This window comes from Homalodisca vitripennis, chromosome 5, assembly GCF_021130785.1.
Source record: "Homalodisca vitripennis isolate AUS2020 chromosome 5, UT_GWSS_2.1, whole genome shotgun sequence".
In the NCBI taxonomy this organism is placed as follows: Eukaryota; Metazoa; Arthropoda; class Insecta; order Hemiptera; family Cicadellidae; genus Homalodisca; species Homalodisca vitripennis.
Window position 1 is genome coordinate 93,333,294 of NC_060211.1, and position 25,683 is coordinate 93,358,976.

Below are 25,683 nucleotides of genomic sequence, written 5' to 3' on the forward strand. Positions count from 1 at the left end.
CTGGCCACAGCTCGAATGACAATGTCCAGGGGGGCGAGATTAAGACAGCAGTCCAGAGCCGCGCCTGGCGCACTAGGAAAAGCCCCAGTGATAGTGAGACAGGTCATCCTTTGGATACCCACCAAACGTGCTACCACTGTCTTGGCTTCCGTTTTTGGCCACCATACGACAGCTCCGTACATTAGTGCAGGTCTGACCACGGAAACATAAAGCCAGTACAAGAGCCTGGGCTTCAGTCCCCAGGGCCCACCTATCACACGTCAGCATTGCATTAGAGACCACTTACCCCTGGCAATGACCCTTTCTAGATGAGGTCCCCAGTTTAGAACCCTATCTAGGATCACGCCCAGGTACTTGACCACAGGCTTCAGCTCAACGGGTGAGCCTTTAAATAGAAAGGGACCAATGCCCTCCAACTGTCGCCTCCTGGTAAAGGCAACCACTGCAGCCTTGGTGGGGTTGACGGTGAGGCCAACCTTATCACACCAGTTTCCCACCATGTTCAGAGCAGCATTGGTCAGTTCCGTGATTGTTGTGTTGAACTTGCCACTCCCAAGAATCACAATATCATCTGCGTACCCTTGTGCAAAGACACCGCTGCTATTCAAAGAATTTAGCAGGTCATCCACAACCAGGTTCCACAGAAGAGGAGAGAGGACGCCACCTTGCGGACAGGCCCTCGTAGCCTTTGCACTAACACTTGCTCCCATAAGGGTTGTAACGAGAACCCTGTCCGTGAGCAAGGCCCCTATCCAGTCACACACCTGACCATCAACGCCACGTCCCGAGACCGCATTGATAATCGCCTGAGTGGCTGTATTATCAAAGGCACCTTCAATGTCTAAAAAGACTCCTATGGCTACCTCTTTTGCTGCCAGCGTCTTCTCAATCCTGCATACCAATTGATGCAGGGCCGAGTCGCATGACTTTCCTGGAGTGTAGGCATGCTGGTTCGGATGCAAAGGTCTACATAAGTTAATATGTCACCTGTTAAAATCCCATATGATTGTATTCAACTTGTCTACAAATTTATGTATTTTGCCATTTTCTTGTTACCATGGTTACTCATAAGACAAAATATTGTACCCATAATATAAAAATATTAGCTACTGCTCAGCCAAATTCCATGAAGTGACATGCACCATCATCGAACTCGGTATAGCCTTTATACAAATGAAGCTTCATGCAAATGTTCAAATCCAAAGGTCAGTTCATATTCAAGATATTTTATGAAAAGACGTAAATTAAGTTTTTCCAGACCCTTGAATGATAAGCTTTGCTAATGCTCAGCCAATTATCATGAGAATGGAAGTACGCACTGTTTTAGAATTACTCTAATGTAAACTTTAGTAACTAGGTCACCTGATAACAAACAATAATATTTCAGGCAAATAAGGAATACCTTTTAGATGGTGATTGAAATGCCTTATGGCCTATAATTAGTGTTACAATGGCAACATTATTTCCCTCGAACAGATTGAGGGAAAAGTTTCTCTAAAAATGTTATTCCTGTATTAAATGATGAAACTCGATCAATGAAATTACATCTAAGCCCTTAAAAGACTAATATCCGTATGTCCTGAGTTTTATTCAACAATAGCATTGTGATGTGTGGAGGATTCCATGGAAAGTTGACGAGGAAAATGTTAAATATATTGTACAGAGAATTATATATTTTTCTATTTCAGACCCTATAACTGGCTTTATTTTTCACCTGAGTATTTAATTGAATTTAGTTGATATTTTGGTCTTTGTAACCAAAGTTCGTTTTGTAAAAATATTACGATTGAATAAATTAGTTTATTTTGTTGGTCAAATACCTTTTAATATGTTTTTTTATATACTACCAGCAATGTCAAAAATATAGAATTTCCTATCAACTTTACTTTAGCAACTTATAAAGTAGTTACATAGTTACACCAGCTCCAAAGTTGCAAGAAGGGTATAAAAACCATTTATTTCCAAGTATCACAATGCAGGAAATATACAATTTGTATTATACAGAGTGAGGCGATCACCCATCCATAATGTATAGCGGCTGAACTGAGAAACTTACTTTCTTTGTTTTAATGAACACCCATATTTTTTACCTCAAACAATTCGTGAAAATACTGTTTAACACCCAAAAATGGCATAGGTAGGTCGGGCCGTACCTCATTTTAAAGATCTCTTACTCATTGATTATTTTGAAAAAAGTTTTAATTTATTTTGCTTCTCATTTATACAGGGTGGTCCAAAATGTCAAAAAATTATTTTCCCAAACTCTTTGGGATCGAAAAATGGAGGTTTTCATTAAAATGAAGAATATAGGTTTCTGAGTTCAACTGCTATACATTGCAGACAGGTGGTCTGACTCTCTACTCACAATATTAATAAAAATTTGAAATTCTTTACTATTTTAACACATTATTAAATTTGCAACAAATTTTACCTATATAAATAAAAAAGTACTTTACAAAACTTGTCATACTTTTAGAGTTTTGTATTTCCCTTTTTTATTATGGCTTACAAATTTACATGAACAATAGAACATAAATTTGGGATTACTATGATATAAAATTTGTTTGTATGTAAAACAATTTTTTATACTGACGTATAAAAAAAATTGCTAAGATTGTTAATTTGTTACCTTTTTGTATATGCTAGTATACTATGTATATATTTTACAGTGTTTCATACTTTATTATCGGATGATAAATTTTGCGTCCTTTGGCTGTTATAGTTTTTTTAATCAAAATGTTTGTACACAGCCAGGGAATTCAATATTTGTGGTTTTACGCTAAAATTGCTCAGCAATCACCAGTATATGTAAAATATTTAAAAACTGTTTGAATCTGTTTACAGCCAATCTATAAGCCATTCACAGATGTACTTGTTTTATGATCCTACCTTAGACAGTCATAGCAATCATGGAACTTGACCTAATGAACATTTTGGGATGGTCTCTTTCCACATACTTGAAATTTAATGTAAACAAGACCAAGAGCAAGGAAAGTCTGATTTAGTACCAGTTCAATTTTGAAGGAAATATACTTTTGTGGATTTTAGTAATGTGTTACAAATTTTGCCATGAAAAGGATATTTCCCTAACATTAAAAAGTATGTTTGGTAACTTTTTCAAAATTGATCTAAAGTACATAACTGAAAAAGACCATGAGCCAGAATGTAAAGCAAATGTGAGATGAGATGTGCCAGACAGAGCATTCACATCCTCAAGGTCCCTGTTCAGACACAAGCTGAATCCACTTTAGGATCTCCACAATGTTTTGAATGTCAAAATGTGTTCTTGTGCTCTATAACACATATAATTTAGTTTGACACATTATATAAACGATCTCGGTGGTAAAGAAGAAAAATAAAGGCAAAAATGAAAGACCCCAAATGTTAATATGGAGAGAGCCAATAATGTGACCTCTATTGTGGAATTGTTATCAGTTCTAGAAAACTAACCTATTGAGCTCTTATCAGTGAACAGTTACCTGAAGCTAGGGGCAGTCTCCAAACCCTCAACACAGAAAATTCCATATTGATTTAACAGTTTGGAAATATGTTTATGAACCTTAAAAAAGGTAAAGAACCTCATAGGTGAAGGTTAGGGCTAAGAAGTCCTCTCTAACACTTAACCTGGAGACCTATGGCTTAAAGATTTCCGAACCATCACCAATGGCCGAGCAGGTCATCACCTAGAACAGGATAGCTCTGCAGTCTCCGATCCAAGGAGCAGCCATGCTCAGTTTAATTGCTTCAACCCTAATATCTTAAGATATATCATTTTGCATAAACATTGAACAGTGTGACTCAATGAGCAGGCCTAGTATTACCACTGAAGATATTTAGCACAACATTAGTGAATTCTGTTGGCTGTTCCTAGTTAGTAGGTTATACAGAGATGTCTAGGTTTGTAGCGTCTTTGAATGGAAGTAAATCAATTTTCTTGTCTTGCTGCCTTATCAACTACTTGCAGTTAGTCACGGCTTCACACACAATTTCATAGCCTTTGTATGTTTATGCTAAAATGTACAATTATAAGTGTATTTTACTAAAACTTTTAATTTTCATATCTTGATATTTTCTTACTGTAAAGCAACTTTAGAGACCAAGACAGGATTTTTCATAACTTTAGAGATCAGTGGGATATAGCCCAAAAGGATTTTCAAAATAAAAATAGGCAGGAACCCTAAGAATGTCCATGTAAAATTTCAGTACTATCGGTCCAGTCATTGATTAAGTGAGTAACACACATGAACAGACACAATCAGATTTGTATATACTTACTTACTTACTGCCGTGGCTCTTGGTACCCAAGGTGGTACTTTGCCTCGCCAACACACTGCCTCCAGATCTCTCTATCCATTGCCTCTTCTTCCCTTCTTCCCAGTTTTCTTATGTCTCTTCTGATCTGGTCTCACAATCTCAACTTGGGCCTTCCTGGTGGTCTTCTGCCCTCCGGATTGTTTACAAGGACGTTCTTGACTAAGGAGTTGTGCTCCTTCCTTAGTAAATGGCCAGCCCATCTCATTCTCCTACTTCTCACCTCGGCCACTGTCTGGATCCATATATAGTTGCCTCAACTCTACATTATGTTTTATCCTCCACTCTCCGTCTTCAAGGGTTGGCCCATAGATTTTTCTCAATAATTTGTTCTCAAATACTATCAAACGTTTTTCTGTTTTTTTACTTAACACTCAGTTTTCTGAGCCATATAACATAACTGGTCTTATAATGGTTTTATATATACGGAGTTTGGTTTTGTGTGATAGTAGTCGAGAGCTTAATAGCTTGTGGCATGCTTATAAACTTCTGTGTGCTGCATTTATCCTTTGTTGTATTTCCATGTCTTCTTCATTATTATTCCTCAGCATTACTCCCAAATAAGTGAAGTTGTTTACTTTTTCAAATTTGTGCCCTTCTATTTCTATATTGCATATAGAATTCTACATTAGATTTGTATATAGTAGTATAAAAATTCTGGTTTCACAGTACTTCCTGCTCACCTAACTTCCAAAATTCATTAAATGTATTTAGTTTCATTCAGATGTTTTCCAATTAAATAATCGTATGTAATTTGTTAATTCTTAAATAAAAAGTGTGATGTTCGATGAATAGTGGATTTTGTGAGCTTTAGTTGCATGAAGGATTTTTTCATATAATTTCTATAATACACATACTAAATTAAATTTTAAAAAAAATATGTTTAGATTGTATAAAATGTTTTTTGGAATAATTTTAGAAATTCATATAAAATAATGAAACAAAAACTCGTGTTGAAATAAATTTAATTCTCAACAATTTCTTTTTGACAAATTTTGACTTTAGACACTGAAGGCAGAAGTTTCGCAAAATATGTGTTGGCATTAGGTTTTTACAAAAATTTTCAATTTACAAGAGCTTATAACATTAACAGTAACAGATAGCAAAAAGGTACAAGAACAATATATCGAACATTTTATCACTTTAATTTTGTACATGTGTAAATTTTCTTCAAGACCAACCTCTAATGAGATATAGGTAAACCTATAAACCCCTCCCCCCACTTTCACCACCCCTAAGGCTGAGGACTATTAGTATGTTATTTTACCAGGTATCCCAAACAATGTCCCATAGTTGATTTTTCACTGATTGACATTCCTATCAGACCCCCATTTGACTATTATTTGACTAATAGTATACAAATTATTCTTTATTAGCAAACTCCAGATTTGTCACTAGAATACACTTGGTATGCTGCATTGACCATCATCCTGGTAACTTCAGGCATGGTTACTAGTGTAAGAATTTTAAATATCTTGGTCTTTAAGTGGATACAAAAATTTACTTTGGAACTTTCACATCAAATCACATTTATGGCTTCTTTTTAGTTATAAATCACAACTTGCCATTGACATTGGTTAAAAATGTAAACGTATCCATCAATGATGATAGCCGTTATTAGATTACAATGATGTAATATATTGACCAGGATGATAGTCAATGCAGCATACAAAGTGTATTCTAGTGAAAAATCTGGAACTTGCTAACAAAGAATAATCTGTATACTATTAGTCAAGTAATAGTCAAATGGGGGTCTGATAGGAAAGTCAATCAGTAAAAAATCAACTATGGGACATCGTTTGGGATACCTGGTAATATAACGTACTAATATTCCTTTAATGTTTACATTGTATATCAAAACTGTATTTTTATTATAGTGCAATATAATTTTAATCTATTATCTTGGAATATTATTTTACTTTTTGATATGATAAAGTAGTAACACTAAAATAAAATAACAAGAAAGATGTAAGATAAGTAGAAGTATATAATAACAAAACTTGAAACATCACATATGTTGTAATTTTGCTTTAGTTCATAGTAATTTTAAATGTGATCAACTGTTATAAATACTTTTTACCCAAGACTTTAAACTAAATTTAAAACACGGATGAGAGAGGACAAATTAATTTCTTTTTTGCATTTGGAAATTTTCATGAAGAAAAAATACTTTTCATTCTTTTAATTTAATTTTTAAATTATACCAACATTTTTGTTAACTGATTAAAAAATATACATTAAACAACTCACTTGAATAGTCAAATTACATCAGTTATTTAGTATTTGGCCTGAATGTTATAAACAAAAGACGTATCACAAACATTTATAAAATTTGTTCTTGCATATCCTAATTTCTGAGCTATATTTATTTTTATGTACAATTTTAAAATATTAGGTATAAGGCAAATAAGTTTAAACATATTTAAAATCACAAAATTATTTTACTTTTGATTAAAATAACATTGATAAAAGCTAACTAACACTAATAAATGAACAACTTAACAAACCAAATTTGTGTGTTGTATGTTTGTGTAACCAGAAACACAAAGCACTAAAGAGTCCATCCTTTAGAGGAGAAGTATTGATAGACATTCACTGAGAGCAAGAAACCATCAAGTTTAAGCAATATGCATTATCATTTACTGTACATACACTAAAATAAATAAAGTCCACATATATTTTGAGAACACTCTTTTTTTAAGAAATTATTATATCTAAATTACAATAATAGACACTTACTGGATATGGTTTATATATACTGTACAATTATGTTATACTGTGTTATGTTCATAAATACTAACAGTACTTTAGTAGAAACAATAATCAATTTTATAGTACTGATCAAAATTACATGATAGTGAAACTTTTATACTCTCACACTATGCGTGGTAACACATTAACAATCACACTAACCAATCATTACAACAGTTTAATTGTTTCTACAAAAGTACACAAAGAACAGCACTACTTTCCTCTGTTCTTTTCTATCCAAAAATGTTTCATCACGTTCGGAAGTGACAATCTTTCCTCTGGTTTGAATCTCAGTAGTCTTGATATCAGATCTTTAGCACCCGGGGGGATGACCGGAGGGTAAGTTACAGCAACTTCAACGATTTTTTTAAAAGTCTGTTTACTCTCAGCGCTCTCAAAAGGAGGGTTTCCGACCAAAAACTCGTAACACAAGACCCCCAAACACCAGTTATCAACTTTATCATCATAGTCTTTATTCTTAACCATCTCGGGAGGTAGGTAGTCTAATGTGCCACACATGGTCTTACGGCGAGAGTTTCCAACATGAACTGACCAGCCAAAATCTGCAAGTTTTATGTCACCGTCCAGGGTCAATAACAAATTTTCGGGTTTGATATCTCTGTGTATAACTTTATTATGATGGCAGTAGTGTAATGCATCAGCAACTTGATAAATATATTTGGCAGTCTTGTTTTCATTAAATCTTTTATTTGGCTGATTCTGTAGGTATCTGTACAACTCTCCTCCGGCAGCAAATTCCAGGACCAAGAAAACATGTTTGTCCGATGCAAAGTAGGTCAACATGCTCAGAACGTTGGGATGGTTTAAATGGCCTTGAATTTCTATTTCACGTACCAGTTGGTGTTGCATCCCACTTTTAACCAGTTCGGATTTAAAGAGCATCTTAAGAGCAACCACAGCACGAGTGGTTTTTTCTCTAGCCAAGTAGACTCTTCCAAACTTGCCTCTTCCCATTGGGGCTCCAATTTCAAAATCATTTAATGTCCAATCGTACGGTTTACCATTTCTTTTCACAATGTGATGTTCCATCTTTTTCATCATGGAAGCAACATCGTCTTTTAGCTCATCTGGTACATTCTCAGGTAACTGAACCAATTTCAATGGAGACCTCTTGTTTTCTTCAAGAGCCATCCTGGAACAGAAAAGTTGAAGTTAAGAAATCATTTGATGTAATATGAAGTAGTGCTCTTCTGTGTACATTAACAAGAATAACAACGTAATATTGTGTACGAGTTTTGTTGAGATAGCATAATTAAGGCTAACCGCCACCTTGAGCTTTTAGATATAATTGGTAATATTGGTATAACCAATTGTTCAGATCTCATAATGTATCTCATTTACTATATAAGTTAAATATGTTCCATAGTTTTCCACAGAATAAAATTAAAATCAATTAGTTCAGCATGTTGGGTAATTTTTTATGTTGAACCATATTTAAACTTTACAGGAAGTGTTTGAAAATTAATATAAGTTTGTTTCCAATTGCACTTTAACAAAACTCATGGTATTTTAAATAACGCAATTAGTTTTAGTTTAACTAAAGATGGCTTTCCACAGAAAGATTGAAATACTTCAAGAATTTAATTGTGCAAGCAATGTTGTACTGCAAGCACTGTCAATTGTGGCAGTGTACAACAGAAAAATTAAATAACAGTTATAACACTTTCTGTGTAACACTAAGAACTAAATTGAGTTAATTTGTGAGACATCCAAACACATTAACTAATACATCACCTAAAACTTTTTAACTTAACATTACAGCTTATACACACAATTAATATATAACAGTTGTAGCCTGTATTTCTTATTTTTTAGGACAATTTTTTAGGCATATTTAAACTTTGAGAATTTCTTGGCACAATGAATGACAAATCAATCTACAATGATTTTCTAGATAAAAGATTAGTAGTTCAAAACATACCTCAATGATTTTGATGTTAACTAATTCAGAATTCACTGAAGAATACAAAAACAGATAGCACCTTAAAACTATGTTAAGGTAACGAAGCAGATATTTATGAAAGTTGTGCTTTTTGTTTGAGCATTGGATGAGCATTAAACTCTAGGGCATGGAAAAATTTCAATTCTGTTTGTCCCTCTGGCCGCACGATATTTTGAAAATGAATTGATCTATAGACTTGAAATTTTGCATGAAGCTTAATTTCTACATCAAGATCACTAAGCCATGTAAGAATAAAATTAATATTGGAAAATGTGTATTCATTTACCAGTGATATTTAATTAAACTTTTTCCAATATTCCAAGATTCTTCATTATTTTTGAACGTAATTATATTTCACTATACTCTATTTTCAGCCTACAAATACATTGATTATTTTGTCAAATTATATTTTTATGCTTTTTAATGTTTACTTGACATGATTAGATTTGTTAACCTGTTGTTTCATAGTGCTCGTCATTTTAAATTAACTGCAGCTTGCTGAAGATCGTCTACCATGAAGCAACAGAGACTAGGAGAGTAAGGAATATTTTGAGAACTGTTGTGACGTTTATGTAGCCTTCTTCCAAGTTGCTCATATATAATTATAAAAGAAGATTTAGCACATGTTTTTGGTCTGTCTAATTTTTAAGTCCTTTAAATCCATTTCACTTATTTGAGAGCTACTCACATATCCAAATTTATGTTTTAAATCTCTCAGTGAATAAAATCTGTTGTTCATCTTACTCAAAATTCTGCCAAATTTTACATTAAAAAACTTTTGAATTCTCTTGTGTTTTTTCATCTTCACATATTTTACCAGGCATCTTATTTTTTCTTTCCTTTCTTACAATCAGTTAAGACTGTAAGTAATTAATTTTAAGTCGAATTTATTTATTTCTCGGTTTTGTATTGGTCTTCATTTTTCATCATTTCATACCAAATTTCTTCCAAGATACTCTTTAATACCTTTAAGGGATTTTGTAGCAGCCACTTCTTTACTTTACTATTGAAAATATTTGCTTTACACTTCTAGAGGTCTTCTCGTAAGTGATTCCACAGCTTTATTCCCATGTATGAAGGCTTCTCCTCAAACAGAGCTAGTCGAGGCACAGGAAGTTGGAAGTTTGCTGCTTCTTTAGTGTTGTATTGATGGAAGCTGGAACCTCTGGGTAGTCCCTTTTCATGAACAAATGTTACCACCTCCAGAATATACAGAGTCACAACCGTTAATATTGATAAGTTGATAAAGGATGGTTGACAGCTCTGCCTTGGTTGCAAGCCAGCAAGTGCCCTAAGTTGCCTGTTGAAGATGTTCCCCACACTAAGGGACTGTAGTGGAGATGAGTTACAAACAGTACATGGTATACTGTTTTAACAGTGGCTGTCTCTTATTTTTGTTAATCTTGTTATAATATAGATCCAAGCATTGTTTTTATATAGATTGTCAATGTGTGGTGTCCAGTTTATTTTTTAATCTATTATCACTCCCAAGTATTTTGCCTCTGTTACCACCTTAACAATAAGTGAGCTGTTTGTTCCATTTTGCCGCCTATTATGATTTGCCTAATCTTAGCTTCATTGACTACCAGGTTATTAAATTGGCAATACTGCACAGCCATGTTAATTGCAATGTATGACTGTATCTCTAGTTTGCAGATTTTTCAGACAGAAGTAAGACTGTGTCATCATATATGTTAAGTTTGTGGCAAATTCTTCCAAATACTTAGGAAGATTGTTAGTGAAAAGTGTGAAAAGAACAGGCCCTAGAACAGATCCTTGTGGAACATCCCTTAAAACTGGTAAAGGGCAGGATCTACAGGATCTAATTTGTTAGACTTTATTATATTGAGTATGTTTAATTTCAACCACCTGCTCTCTATCGGTTAATTTTATAGCTCCTAAACCATTCTGCTGTAGTCTCTTGCATGCCCAAGGAGGATAGTTTTGTCAAGAACCGTTCATGATCAAGGGTATTAAAGGCTTTACTTAAGTCCAGTATTACTGCAGTAGTTGTATTTTTCCTTCCAATTGGTCAATGATGTGTTTAATGAAGCTAATCAGAGCAGTCAATATTGAATTGTTCATAGTGAATCCATGTTTTTGGCCAGTTAGAGATTATTATATCTTAGTCAAAAAGACATTGTGGACAAATTTGAAATCAAGGAGATTGACCGGTAAATTGCTTCAGTTTGATTACCATGATTAAAAAAGGGAATAACGTTAGAGAGTTTTAGTATATTGGAAAATTTGCCGCTTTGGAGGGATATACAAGTATCAAGTTGGTTATAGGCTAAGGCAATTCTTGCTTGCAGGCCTTTAACAACATTGACGAAATTTCATCTGCTCCTAAAGAAAATTTAAGAGGAAAAGAGTTGATTATATCTGTTACTTCCTCAACTGTTGGTTTTTCCAAGATGGGAATTGCTTAAAAATAAAAATCCTATTAATTCTAAAGAAAGAAAGTAAACAAAATGGTTATCACGACTTGAGTTTGTTAAAGTCGTCTTTAAACATCTTGATAAAATATTTCTTACTGTCTGAAGATTTATAGACCCCCATCAGAAACTAAAACTGACGCTAGAGCTCTGTTAAATTAAATGAAAGATTTAAATTAGTTTTGTTGACTTAAGAAAGCTTAGGTGGATTTATGATTTATGGATTTAACTGCATTATTAACTTAGCTTTGTAAATATCAATTTTTAAGATTAGTTTAATGACGCTCTTACAATTCTCCATGAATAAGTAAATAAAGAATATTATCTATTGTTTTGAGGTAGATGCACTTAAATAGTTATATAACACACCAAAATAATTTTATTTTAGGCTGGAAGACAAGTATAAGCAGCAAGAACACCACAAGTTTGGTGAAGAAGCTGAACACGACACAAAATAGGTGAAATTATTCTCTTTTAATATTCTAGCTAGCACTCTAATTTCCAGATTAGCTTATGGATTGTCCCCTACATAACTTCATATTCAAGATATAACATCCCTGTCCACATTTATCATGATTTCCTGGGAAATACTTTCACCAGTTTTGACAGAAGAAAATCTACAAAACTTTCCACAACTTCTAAACAATTATTATTCAATTTTACATGTCCGTATATCTCTGTTATTTTTTCATCGCGACTGAGAATCTAGAGTACAGTCAAACAGGAGGAATATTTTGCTTTATAACATTTTGCAATATATCCTCTTATTTTTTTATAAATGTGACAAGAAATGCATACTGATTTTCTGATGAAATAGATTGGCTGCCCTTTCTTACAGCATTTATTGAAGTAGGACATTGTAGGGGAACAAAAGAGCGCGTTAAAACATTTTTCCACTGTTTGGATTTTTAAAATATTTTTCATTTATTGGACCGTCTATTCATAGAAATTCTTTTTTACAGATAATGACACAAATCACAAACTACAAAAACTTTTACTTTAAAACACATTAACACTAAGGAAGTTCATAACACAATTTATACATTAAAACATAGACTACAGCAGACGTCCATTAGTGTTTATTGTCTTATGAGAATAATTTTCATCACACAGTATATACTTTGACTGTCAAAATCATATGTATATACCAGCAGTGATGGTGTTAATAACATGTATCACAGCTAGAATATTATTGTACAGTAATTTAACAACAATCAACACAACAATATGCAAATGATACACTATCTTATATATAATAGGTTTTAATAATAAGACTAAAAATTATTCACGCAGATATTGATTAAACTACAAGTAAATAGTTGTAACATAATGACTTAACCTTCCATACTTTTGCCGCCCATGTCAAACAAACTCCACTGCCCCTTCTAGCTGGTGGCTTTGAAGATAGCACATAAATGTGCCAAAATTCAGAAATACAAAAAAATGTGTATAGATATTTTACATCCCACATTTCATCATACTATGAGAATTTCTGGTTTTTAATGATCTGCTACACAAACAGACATGCTCCTTCGCAAGACCAACTCTAGTGGTTAACTAATGGGCTTTTAACAGCAAACAGAAATCTCCACAAAAATATCATAAAAATCCTGTACACAAATTCCAGAAAAGTTATTTGATATGTTTGAATATCATTTATACAATACAGTAAACTGTTGCAATAGCATATCGAAGGGCCTGGTAGAATACAACGAAAGAAGTTGCACACAAACAGACCGACTGCACTTTAACGGTTTGACTTTAAAGTCAACAAAGGTCCAAAAAGGAGTCTATGTAAAAAGTTACAAGTCTCTAATAGGTAATCTACATATGGACTCTCCTTTAACCTCTTCACCCCAAAATCAAATGCTTCTTCTTTTAACCATGAGGAACCTACATCCCTAGATTCAAGTCTCTAGGACTTTTATGTTAAACATTATCACACAGACAGACTGCTATTTAATCATCTGATCTTAAAATCAATACAGTTCTTCCTTAGACGAAGAGAAATATTTATATAAAGTTTTGTCTCTAGGAACTATTAAAAGTTATTACACAGACGGCTAGAGAGACAGAAAACACGATTTCAGTCTTTAAGAACCAGCTGTAGTAAAATGACCTTGAGTTTTTCTCCATAAAAACAATGTGAAACAACATGCAGTTTTAAGTCCTTATTTTTTATCATAGCGTTATAGGGGAGGATGTGTCATTTTAACAATATAATTAATACACATACAAGTAATTTTTAGTTTTTGTAAAGTGTATACTCATGAATATTTAAATGATAAAGTACAAGGTTTGAAATTTCTTCTTAATAACCCATAAAAATATTTAAAAAACTAAAAAGCATTTGGACGAGTATTAACTACATATATTTTTTAAATAGATTTTTCCCGTATTTCTACAACAAAATATAAGCTCGTAAAATTGCATAAGGTAACATTATTATTCTGGGGGGAAAACTCAATGTCAATTTACTACAGTCGGCTCTTAATGACTTAATATTAATATGTGGTTGAGAATTGACACTTTAATTCTTAAATGTGATATGACAGCATTTAAGTTATGGTAGTGTAACAATGGTGTTGAAATCAATTTAAATTTACTTTAATTAATAACAAAATACTTGCATGCCATTTGAACCTTACCGTACATATATAAACTCAGCTGAGAGCATGGGGATTTTTATAACAGACATGTAATATGAAACATGGTACCCACTGAAAGTGTTGTATGACTACACTTAACAACACTACTAGTGTATTATGAATACACCAACAATGACAAGTAAGGTAAGAGTTTGGAGACTCAATGATATACTACTATCAAATATATTATGATACTGATAAGGTTGTATAACACTCCACAATATTATATTATACAACGTTAATTCTTAATTACTAATATTTTCAAATCAGGTAAGAGTTTGAAAACAACAGTATATTAATACCAAACAAAACACTATTGGAGGGTAGGGATCCACCTCAAGATGGCCAGCACAATGAAGTTTTCCTTAACTTGATGGATCATATTCCACAAGGTAGTAAGAGGTAAATATAACAAAGAAAGTTGTAATATTTCTACTTTCAAACTTTTATCCTGGGATTTTGCCTAATATTTTTAAATAAAAATAAAATAAGTAATATTTTTATTTTGTATCAAACATTTTCAAACAACAAGGTTGTATTCAAGGTAAAATACTTAATTTTTAAATTACTACGTTATCAACTTACCTTAATTTGCTATTCAACAATTAATTGTTATGGATTTCCAAAAATTAACTCAAGTGATTGTAGATATCTCCTATAACAAAGAAAAAAACAATAATTTCATTAAAAGATTATAAAAATAAAACACAGTTTATAAATTAAAAATCTTAAACTTGCTTCATTCATCCTAAACTTACACAATACTTCATTGCTATATGCTTGTCTCACCAGGACTCACCACAATAATTAATCCACTAAAAGTAATAAATTAATATCTTTGTAATAATCTATAACTTAAAAATATTTTAAAATGTAGCCTTTAATAATATTACAAAAATAATGACTTCTGATTTTCTGCATCGCAGATTTTCTTATTGAAATGTGGGGTTTTTTTTTTTCCTTGGGGCGGCCTACTGCCATGCACTTAAGCCTCAAGGGCTTTTTCCGCACCCCGGAAACACACCATGAGGCCCACCAGTCTAAACTTCAGCAGTTCAACAAACCCCCGAAAACAACCTATCAAGTCCTCCTGGGAAAATTATTCACCACCCCTGTCCAAACTACCAAAGATGGCATACCGCTCTCTTGCTATTGCAGGGCAAAGAGCAGGTGCTCAGCAGTCTTCTCCTGCTCATTACACCTTCCACAGAGCGGATCCTCCTGAAGGATGCCAACTCTGTGAAGATGCTTCCTCAGGTGACCATGCCCCGTAATGAGACCAATGACCTTAGAAGACATTGATCTGTTTAATTAGAGAAGGTCCGAAGCCACCTTGGAGGAAGGTGACTGTAATATTACACTCATTCTACTTACTCTCAAACCCGGATGCAACCTCCACCTTCTCCCATGCTCCGCGCGAATCCATTTCGAGACAACCCTAGAGGATTCACACCTTGGAACACCGCAGAACGGTTGAGGGACCCGTCATAATTGTCGCTGAGCCCTGGTTGGCCTGGGCATCAGCTCTTTTGTTCCCAAGAATCCCCTCATGACCAGGAACCCAACAAACGGTTACATTGTTGATTCTGGTAAGGGAGGAAACGGTCTGATAGCAAACCAGTTTGGATTTGATCACGCAAGAATCCAGCGCCATCAGCGCTGCCTGACTGTCCGTGAAAATGTTAATCGTCTTGCCCCTATATCGCAGACGAAGATTCTCACAAGCACATTCCATAATAGCTGCGACCTCCGCTTGAAAGACTGTCGGATACGGACCCATAGGAACCACCAGCTCCCTACATGGTCTCACTCCCAGAATTCCAGCGCCTGTGCCGCATTTTGTTTTGGAGCCGTCTGTGAACCATTCGAGCTCCGCTGGTGGAAGAGGTTTCTTCCCCTCTGACCAATCATCCCTTGAGGGTAAAATAATCCTAAAGGGGTTGTCAAAGGAAAATTTTTGTGGCATCTGATCAGAGATCATGTGCAAAACATCCTCCTGTATCAGAGTGCTAATTCTGCAGTGCCCACCGCTGCAACCCAACCAGAGTCCCATCTGCTGAAGACAGTAGGCACTCCTCCTGGCCATAGCTCGAATAACAATGTCCAGGGGGGCGAGATTAAGACAACAGTCCAGAGCCGCGCCTGGCGCACTAGGAAAAGCCCCAGTGATAGCAAGGCAGGCCATCCTTTGGATACCCGCCAGACGAGCTACCACCGTCTTGGCCTCCGTTTTTGGCCACCATACGACAGCTCCGTACATTAGTGCAGGTTTGACCACGGAAACATAAAGCCAGTACAAGAGCCTCGGCTTCAGTCCCCAGAGCCCACCTATCACACGTCTGCATTGCATTAGAGACCACTTACCCCTGGCAATGACCCTTTCTAGATGAGGTCCCCAGTTTAGAACCCTATCTAGGATCACGCCCAGGTACTTGACCTCAGACTTCAGCTCAACGGGTGAGCCTTTGAATAGAAAGGGACCAATGCCCTCCATCTGTCGCCTCCTAGTAAAGGCAACCACAGCAGCCTTGATGGGGTTGACGGTGAGGCCAACCTTATCACACCAATTTCCCACCATGTTCAGAGCAGCATTGGTCAGTTCCGTGATTGTTGTGTTGAACTTGCCACTCACAAGAATCACAATATCATCTGCGTACCCTTGTGCAAACACACCGCTGCTATTCAGAGAATTTAGCAGGTCATCCACAACCAGGTTCCACAGAAGAGGAGAGAGGACGCCGCCTTGCGGACAGCCCCTCGTAGCCTTCGCACTAACACTTGCTCCCATGAGGGTTGTAACAACAACCCTGTCCGTAAGCAAGGCCCCTATCCAGTCACACACCTGACCATCAACACCACGTCTTGAGACCGCATTGATAATCGCCTGAGTGGCTGTATTGTCAAAGGCTCCTTCAATGTCTAAAAAGACTCCTATGACTACCTCTTTTGCCGCCAGCGTCTTCTCAATCCTGCATACCAATTGATGCAGGACCGAGTCGCATGACCTTCCTGGAGTGTAGGCATGCTGGTTAGGATGCAGAGGTCGCTCCAAAAGAGCTCCCTCCCAAACAAACCTGGCAACCATTTTCTCCATGGTTTTGAAAAGGAAGGAGGACAGGCATATCGACCTGAAAGACTTCAAAGAAATTGAATGTATAAATGCGAGATATGTATACGTCTCAGTTGGAGTGATAATGAACAAAATGCAGGAAAAGCAATAGACATTGAAAGAAGTTTCAGTTGTTTGTTTGTATTATAATTCAACTAAATTGTAGTTATGCGTTAGGTTAGTCATTCACCTAAGGAAGAAATCAGATAGCAGATCTCAAAACATTGTGTTACTGATTTTTGTATCACTAATCGATGGCAAATGTCAGAACAAATTCTGTTTCTTTCACAATCTTTCCATTGCTAAAAACAAATTTCAAACAAGGCTATGTATACTTGAGGGACCATTATCACGGGTTTAGATAAATTGCCTACCAAACCAGTTCTTAGAAGTGATTCATAAAGAATTTCAATAAGTCAATGGAAAGCGATGACAAATGATATCAAGCTCTGGATAATGCTTTACAACATCCAGGTATTCGATTCTCTGAGCTTTGTTCAGCATCTTGCCACAAATCACATATTGATTTTGCTTTAGTTTGAGAACAAAGATATGACATCACAACACATTTATTGAGATTTAGTTATCTATTTTTTTAAGTACTAATGGGAAATGCTGTCTGATATGTTTCTGCAATCTCCAATAAGCATATCTTGAATCAATAACTTTAAAGATCTTGTTATAATTGTCTAATGTGTCCTAATGTAGATCTGAGTTATTGACAGTGCAGGTTCAAATCTTATCTGTGACCTTTGCACTTTTTATCAGTAAAATCGACCTTGAGCTGTAATGACTTTCCTTAGCCAGAGGCCTATAAGGACAGGCAAAATAAGGCTAAAAAGAGATTGGTCTATCCTTTATAAAAAGGAGTGCAATATTAAATGACAAACTCTGCCCAATATCGTTAATAAATAGAATGAACATCACATGTCGTAGAAAAGAACCCTGAGGAACACCCAACAGTGCAGGCAACTCAGCTGGAAACTTATCATTGAATCTGACCACTAGACATCTCTATCAGTGAAGTAACTCTCTAATGCAATCAATCCCATAAACTCAAAGCTTGGCAACTAGGCAAGCATAACTTATGTAGTCAAAAGCTTTGGCACAGTCAAAATAAATAGTATGTACCTGACCATTGGAAAAAGATACAGAAATTGTTTGCAGATTTATGAAATGCCAGGTTATAGATCCAGTCAACATTTCTAGGGCAAATTCCTTTCTCCATAATAAGAAATATTGATAAAGAATTTCAATAAGTCAATGGAAAGCGATGACAAATGATGTTAAACTCTGGAAATAAATTGATGAATCTGAAATGATTTCAATTTTTTCAGCATTCATAGTGGTAGTGAATTGAACCTTGGACTCTTGCAATGTTTGAGGCTTAGTTAGGCTATTTGATTTTAGAAACTTACAATTAGCTGATGTGTTTGCAGTCATTGAGTTGCATTAGTTGTTCATAAATATTGTATTTTTTCATACTTTTGTTTTGAAAATGTATTATTTTAATATAAGTCTAATACTAGTTTAAATTTTTTAATGTGAAATTGGCTGCAAAGTGATAAACAACAAAATATTTTGCTGCTCCTGGTCATCCATAGGGTTGCCAGGAGTTTACTGTAGCCACTGTTCAGCTTTAAAGTATAAACCAGCCAGAAGTGAACCCTCTTAGGGGTAACAAAATATATGCTGAGCAAAGTGTGTATCATACAATTTGTTTTAAATACTATATTGCAAAATACTAAAAGCCATACACATAAGTAGTAAAATCTATTTAACCACAGCTGCATACATTATTGCTATCATAGCCTGCGATCAGAAAACTTTTTCACTAAAGCTCATCCAATAAAATATAGCAATATATAATGCAACACATATATATTTTTAAAAGCGGTACCCTTAATCAAAAATATGTTATCGTATCTGAGAGAAATGTTTCATATGCATGCATTATTAGAAGAAATCTGGGAAAGTACAGTGGCAATCACTAACCATTAAAAAATTCCTAGTTATAAAATAATGTACCTTTTTAAAAGGTTTAAATTTAACCTTGATGGTTAATCCATTGATCAATTAAATAAAATAAGATATTTAAAGTTAAATTTACACTGTTATCTATCTATAGTGTAACCATTTAATACAACATAGTACAAGGTGGGAATACACCACACCACTTGTCACAAAACAAAGCTAAGTTGAGATTGCATGCAAACTTCTATCAAGCCTACAGTTCATTTCATTCTCAACATGTCCTGCAGACAGACATACAGAAACATACAGTAAAAGGATGTTAACATCCCCCCAGCAGACTAAAGAAAAATTGTTCTAACCTACTGAGTGACAGGCTTTAATGACCCTCAGCCAAAACCCATGGATTGACCTTCATAGAATTCATTCTCATTTATGTAAAAACGAAGTTTCAAGTAAAATTTACACTCTACAAATGTAATCTTTCTCAAGATACCTTATGAATAGTTTTGGCTATATGTATTATATGTTAAAATGTTTACGAATTTATTTATGCTTTGATTTTGTCATTGCCATCATGGTTACCTATAAGACCAATGAAAAAATGCTCCGTAACACTCATTAAATTGCCAAACGCTATGTGTGATGGTGTGACATGCACCATCATCGAATTCGATATTGTCTGAATAAACATTAAACTTCAAACAAAATTTCAAGCCTAGGTCAGCTCATTCTCAAGATATTGTATGGACAAAGAGACACACACAGAGAAATACAATTTTTCTAGCCCAAAGAAGGATCAGCTTTGCTAACAAATAATGGTGAAGATAAAGGATTACTTTGTTTCCTTTACTGATTATTTGGTAATTATTATTGTTAGTTATTTTGTCTTTATGACACCTGTAATCATTAAGGTCACTTAATAATGTACTTCAATAGTAAAAATATAGAAATTAATCAATTTCTAATTCAATTACCATGGGCTTGTATTTGAAAAGTGCTTTACATTTGAATATTACAATATTCACTTCTCATGCTTATGCCTATAGTTTCAAGGGAGTCATCTTCTCAAGACCTGTGAATGACCTAGATATTGGGGTAGAGTTAGTATTATCATTGAGTATTGTTGAGTGTTTGCAGGTTAGAATAGCTCAAGCCCTGTTATAACCCTTCTAAGAGTACTACTCTGTTGACTAGACAACCCATCAAATAAATCTTTGTGATCACCTTTAGCAGGTACAGAATAGATTTTTGAGACTGGTGGGTTTCAGAGTTGGCTACTGTACTGTAATTTAATCAAGTTCCCAAGTGAATTTGGTTGCGGGCATGTTGAATCTACACAGTCTGAACCAGATATGAAATGCAAGACATTGTCTTTTAAGACAAGCTGCTTAAAGGACTGGTTCAGAAAATCCCCTTCCAAATTCCATTTATTACAAGATCCACAAACGTTTATAGCACTAACTATCTCCAGCAATCCACCATAAACTTACATTCAGCAACTAGGATCCCCACATTTATATTTTTATATCTCCAGTGAGTGGAATATCAAGAGCTTGGTTAGAGGTCTTACACTAAGAATTTTTCATTTATTCTCTTGTTTTGTTAGTTATTAATTTAACTTACATATCTATTATTCATAAGTCTTTATAGTCTGTTATTTATTATACAGTAATAGTCTTATAATTTTACAGTAGTTAGTGTTTTTGTTATCTGCTATAAATATTAATTTTTAAGTAATAACAGGTTCTATATATTAATGTGGTAAAACTCTACTTAGACTGCCCGTGGCCCAAATATTTTTTTATACAACTGTTATTATTATTTGAGTCTATATTTGTTGGGCAATACTATAGACCAAAACAGTTGGAATAACAAAGAAAACGAATATGCCTCATATTTAATTTACACCACAATATGTGAATTTAAAAATGGATAATGCTTAGTAAGTCAATGGGAAATAACAGAAAACAATTAGGGTGTGAAAAGTATCAAAATAAAAAATTTTAGAAAAAGGCTAACGACTAGTAGTCAAGCAGGCTAGTAGTTTAAGGCTTCCAGTTTTAAATACTCCTCAAGGGCCAAACACCCTACCTGAGAGCCGACCAGTCTAAGTACCTAAGAACCTATCAGGCTAAAATAAAAGAACAGTCAAGAAGGGGGGACATAAAATAAAGAAGTTATGGTGGAAAATAAGGAAATCTGGTGATTAACTACCAGTTAGGTTGGTTGTCTTTAGGAGTAGTCAGCTTTTTTGGCGGAACAGTTGGCTCTTAGGCAGGTCTACCAATCAGTGGGTAGAGTTTAATAAGCGGACCCGGTTTTGTATAACGATTAGTACAGTTATCGATACTTTTTATTTATCTAATACACATTTATAAATCATATCAACATATCTATAGTCATAATGAAAATCATATTTGAAATTAAAATAACTAATATAGTGCACATAGTGATAATCTCATAAATAATAAATGAGCTCTAACAATCAAATAAACGATTAGAACTGGAATTTAGGAAAACTCATAAATAATAATAAAATGCTAACAACGTAAAAACATTTATAACAGGAAATACGGAGTATGTGCAATTATTTATATGTTTTCTCCTAAGTAGCAATGAATAACTACTTCCGAGAAGTTGTTGAAGCATCTTCTCTAAAAACTGAACTGGTCTTTTATACAATGCTCAAAGTGATGATCTGCAAGCAGGTCAGCTGATATGCCACTTTTTAAACTCTATTTCACAGTCCTCCATGAGCTTTCGACTGTCTGTTATTATCTATAAAAGAAAATACGTTCATTATATGGAAAAGTGTTTATAGTCAATAAAAGTTAGTTATTGTTCTTATATCAGTATCAGTTAAATATATCGAAAGTTAGGATAGGGTATGATAAGCGGACCCGGTTTTTTATATCGAAATTGGTAAACAATATTACTTAACCATAACCATCGATATAATCAATCAATACTGGTTAATTATTTTGAACTATTAACTTAAATAATCTATATCAACAGCTGTAAACACTCTAAAATAATACACGTAGGATAATATTTCAATTTTACATAAGTAATTCTGTTTATTAAAAATGGCAGTCAATTTTAGAAAACTACACGATGTTGCTTTTTCGTAGCTTAAACATGTTGGACTCGGAGAGGAGAATATATGGTCGTCTTCAGTTTTCCTAATTTTGGTTATAATAATTTGTTTGATCACTGTAAATATTAAATTCATATTTTAATTTAAAACATATCATTTTTATTGAGGACTATAGTTACTTTTATATCGATTGATAACTTAGTCTAGGATTTGAGATGCGAATATTAGGTATCGATGACTATATTCTTTGATATAAAAAACCGGGTCCGTTTATCGTACCCTACCCCCAATGAGTTGGTAGGATAAGTGAGTTTTCATTAGTTACCTGAAATAGCAACAGCTAGCCTAATTTATAAACAATACTCTTGGGTAGGTCCAAAAGTTAATAAGGTACTTCGGTTAGGTAAATTAGAACCTTTTATCACTTGCCGCAAAATTTGCTAAATAAGTTTGAAATGCCTAATTTTATATAGGCTATATATCCTTACCTTGTGATATTAGGAACCTTATTTAAAAGTAGATATCAAAATGAAGTTGACACAGTAATATCTTGGAATTACTGTTATTCAATCTGTCTGGGTTACCGTGAATGAGAAATCGTATTATGGACACAATAATACACAACCAAAACATTGAGACTGAGGCAGTCAAAATAAACTTTATTCATAATGTTCAAATGTTTAAATTTTTTAAGTAAGCTACATTACTATACTGTGATTTTGTTTTGTATTGGGCCAATTGTTAGTCTGTAACATTGGACAAAAAATAATTAATATTACTACATACCAATATTTGCAATCCTTGATCTTGTAATGGATGTTTAATATAGTAAAATGGCTTGTAACTTAAATGAATATTTAAATAAAACACTAACCTATTAATTTGTTACCAAGTAAGTTTCATGGCAATTTATGTAGTCTATTGCAATAAACGCTTCATGTTCCTAATAAACCTGATGTTACGACTTAAGCGCAAACAAATGTATAGTACCTAAATAATAAAATTATAAATTTACCTTATAATATCATCATAAAAATACTTCAAGGCCTATTGTTCCACAAGTGTTCAAAACTTTACTCACTGTACCATCCAAAGTTTCCGTTACAGAAAATAAATGACATTTTGTTCCCTCCAAACAGCAACCAATCATAACATTCCTACCTAGATCTTTTTTGAATCAGCTGACCACCAAATCTTTGAAGACCACGATGGACGGCAAACAAAACAAAGCATGGAGATTAAAATTCTCTGATCTTTTTAAAGATATCATTAGTCGTACTATATGTAACTACATGTGTGCAACGAGAAATCGCTCCTTTATATAGACAACTTTCTAACTGTGTCAGGGGTAGGTTTGAGAGAAATACGTTTGAAGTGTACAAAATTATAACTCTTTTGATTTGTACCTAATGTGTTTAATTTTATTAAGGTTACATAAACATTTTCTTATTTAAAATTTTATCGACTGTTCGGTCAAAATTGCATGTTACAATTTTGTTTTCAGTAATAGGAAAATACAGTAATACACTTTTGTTCGAAACAAATTCAAATTCAAAATTTTACAAATTCAATGTTTGTTTGTTTTCTGGAAAGCGTTGAATACATTGCAGTATGTGTGTAGCTATACCTAACTCTCTATCATTGATAATTAAGGGAGAAAAATGTATTAAAAAACTTTTTATTATAGTAGACATACTTTACTTGCATATTATTTCATATAAATACATCTACATTTATCTAGAAATAAATAATTCTGTTAATAGTGGACAAATTAAAATAATGTATAGATACCTATTAAAACACATTCTATATTACAAAAAAAAATATATATATATAAATTGTCTTCATTTGCAAATGGAAAAAATGAGTCGTAGTTTGGTGTGAAAAAACTATAAAATTATTAGAAATATAATTAAACATTTTATATTTGATAGAGTGGAAATTCGTTTTCAAAACCATTATTATAAAATAATCGTAACTTTGCACCAAAGAAAATTAAATAATTCTTTTTGTTGAAACTGAAAAATCTGAAAGTATTTTCTGACATATAAATAAAATATATCTCAGTTTATTAGTGACTCAATCAAATAAACTTCATATTATAGTCCAAATTTAAACCAAGATGTTTCAGACTGTTATTAAAAACAAATTGTTGGCATTGACATTGGTTTTTACCTATTAAACATTCAATTTTATGACAATTTAATAATAGTTCTCTACAAATATTACAACGCTTGGGTTTGTAAATATAATTGCTTTAGTTTTTCTCCATTAGTTTTTTTACAATTTTATTATTAAAGAGGTAAATTAAACTAAATTTTAAACTTCCTGCATACATCTATTGCATACAGACAAATATTTATGAGTCATGTAAAGAATATTATCATCTACATATTTCATGATTGAGCTATTAAATTTCATACTAGCTAGATCATGTGCATATTATGCTTTCCTGTATACGATCACTATTTTTAGTATAACTACTAATAATGTTCTGCCCTATGACTACTGCTAGTTTTCTGCCTTCAAAGTAATTTGAAAATAACTTTAACAATTTTATTTCTTATCTCAATATCCTTCAACTTCTGAATCATTGTTTTATAATTAACTAGGTAGCTGTTGACAGTTCTGTAGCCACTGCCCTAGCCACTGCCCTATCATCTATTTTAGAGTTTATATAAATTCATTAGAGTTTCAATGTCTTCCTTAACCGAAATTTCTTAATTAATCCGAATTGAGCTGGATTAATTATGTTATGTTTAGCAAGATTGTTTTGAAGCTGCTCACAAACATAGTGTTCTAATTTTTTTATCATTGCCGAAATAGAGCTGACCTATAACAGGAAACCTCCTTACTATTTTTTATTTTTACAAATGGGCCTTAGATAGGCCATTTTCAGTGGCGTAACTAGACAGGGCGCCCCCCTGCAGCGTGGTGAAATACGCCCTTCCTGTTTGCCCAGTACCCCCCCCCCTCAAACAACGCCATCACTTCCAACTTACTCTTATCTTTCTACATATAGCCTACTTCCTCATCGGGGTAAATTATGTATATATGCTTCGAAGTTGTGCAAATACACGGTATATTTTGTACAATTGTAACCCCTAGATTTATTTATGCATTATCTTAGTCAGAAAACATACGACACAGGAAATCAATAGATAATATAAATAATATTCAAGTATGTGATGGTTTTTTACATCTATTTAAAACCTGTTCTTTACTTGTAATTGAAATATTTTCAGAAAACTTGTTCAATTCGATACTACGAGCCCGTTGATGCTTTATGCTCAAATATCCTAAAGTACTCAGCCTGGGGCTGGTCATCGTGTTTCTCAAATATGTCTTGATGAATTTGAGCTTTGAAATTACCTGAAAAAATAAAAAATAAAAAA

The 25,683-nt window shown here is 33.7% G+C and overlaps 1 protein-coding gene across 2 annotated transcripts; it reads right to left on the bottom strand.

Moving 5' to 3' along the window:
• Window positions 1–6,732: 6,732 nt before the first annotated feature.
• LOC124362529 (aurora kinase C) lies at window positions 6,733–23,436 on the bottom strand. Of its 2 annotated transcripts, none has more exons than XM_046817113.1 (3): window positions 23,304–23,436; window positions 14,694–14,763; window positions 6,733–8,215 (listed from the first exon to the last, which is right to left on the bottom strand). In XM_046817113.1, exon 3 carries the CDS (start codon window positions 8,212–8,214, stop codon window positions 7,276–7,278), a length of 939 nt encoding a protein of 312 aa, XP_046673069.1. In that variant the 5' UTR covers window position 8,215; window positions 14,694–14,763; window positions 23,304–23,436; the 3' UTR covers window positions 6,733–7,275. The 2 variants fall into 2 exon arrangements, with proteins under 2 accessions (XP_046673069.1, XP_046673070.1); XM_046817114.1 differs by lacking the exon at window positions 23,304–23,436 and adding an exon at window positions 23,163–23,212.
• Window positions 23,437–25,683: the final 2,247 nt, after the last annotated feature.

Coding starts and splice junctions, on each gene's coding strand:
- LOC124362529 (XM_046817113.1), bottom strand. CDS start 8,214: ATGGCTCTTGAAGAAAACAAGAGGTCTCCATTGAAATTGGTTCAGTTA.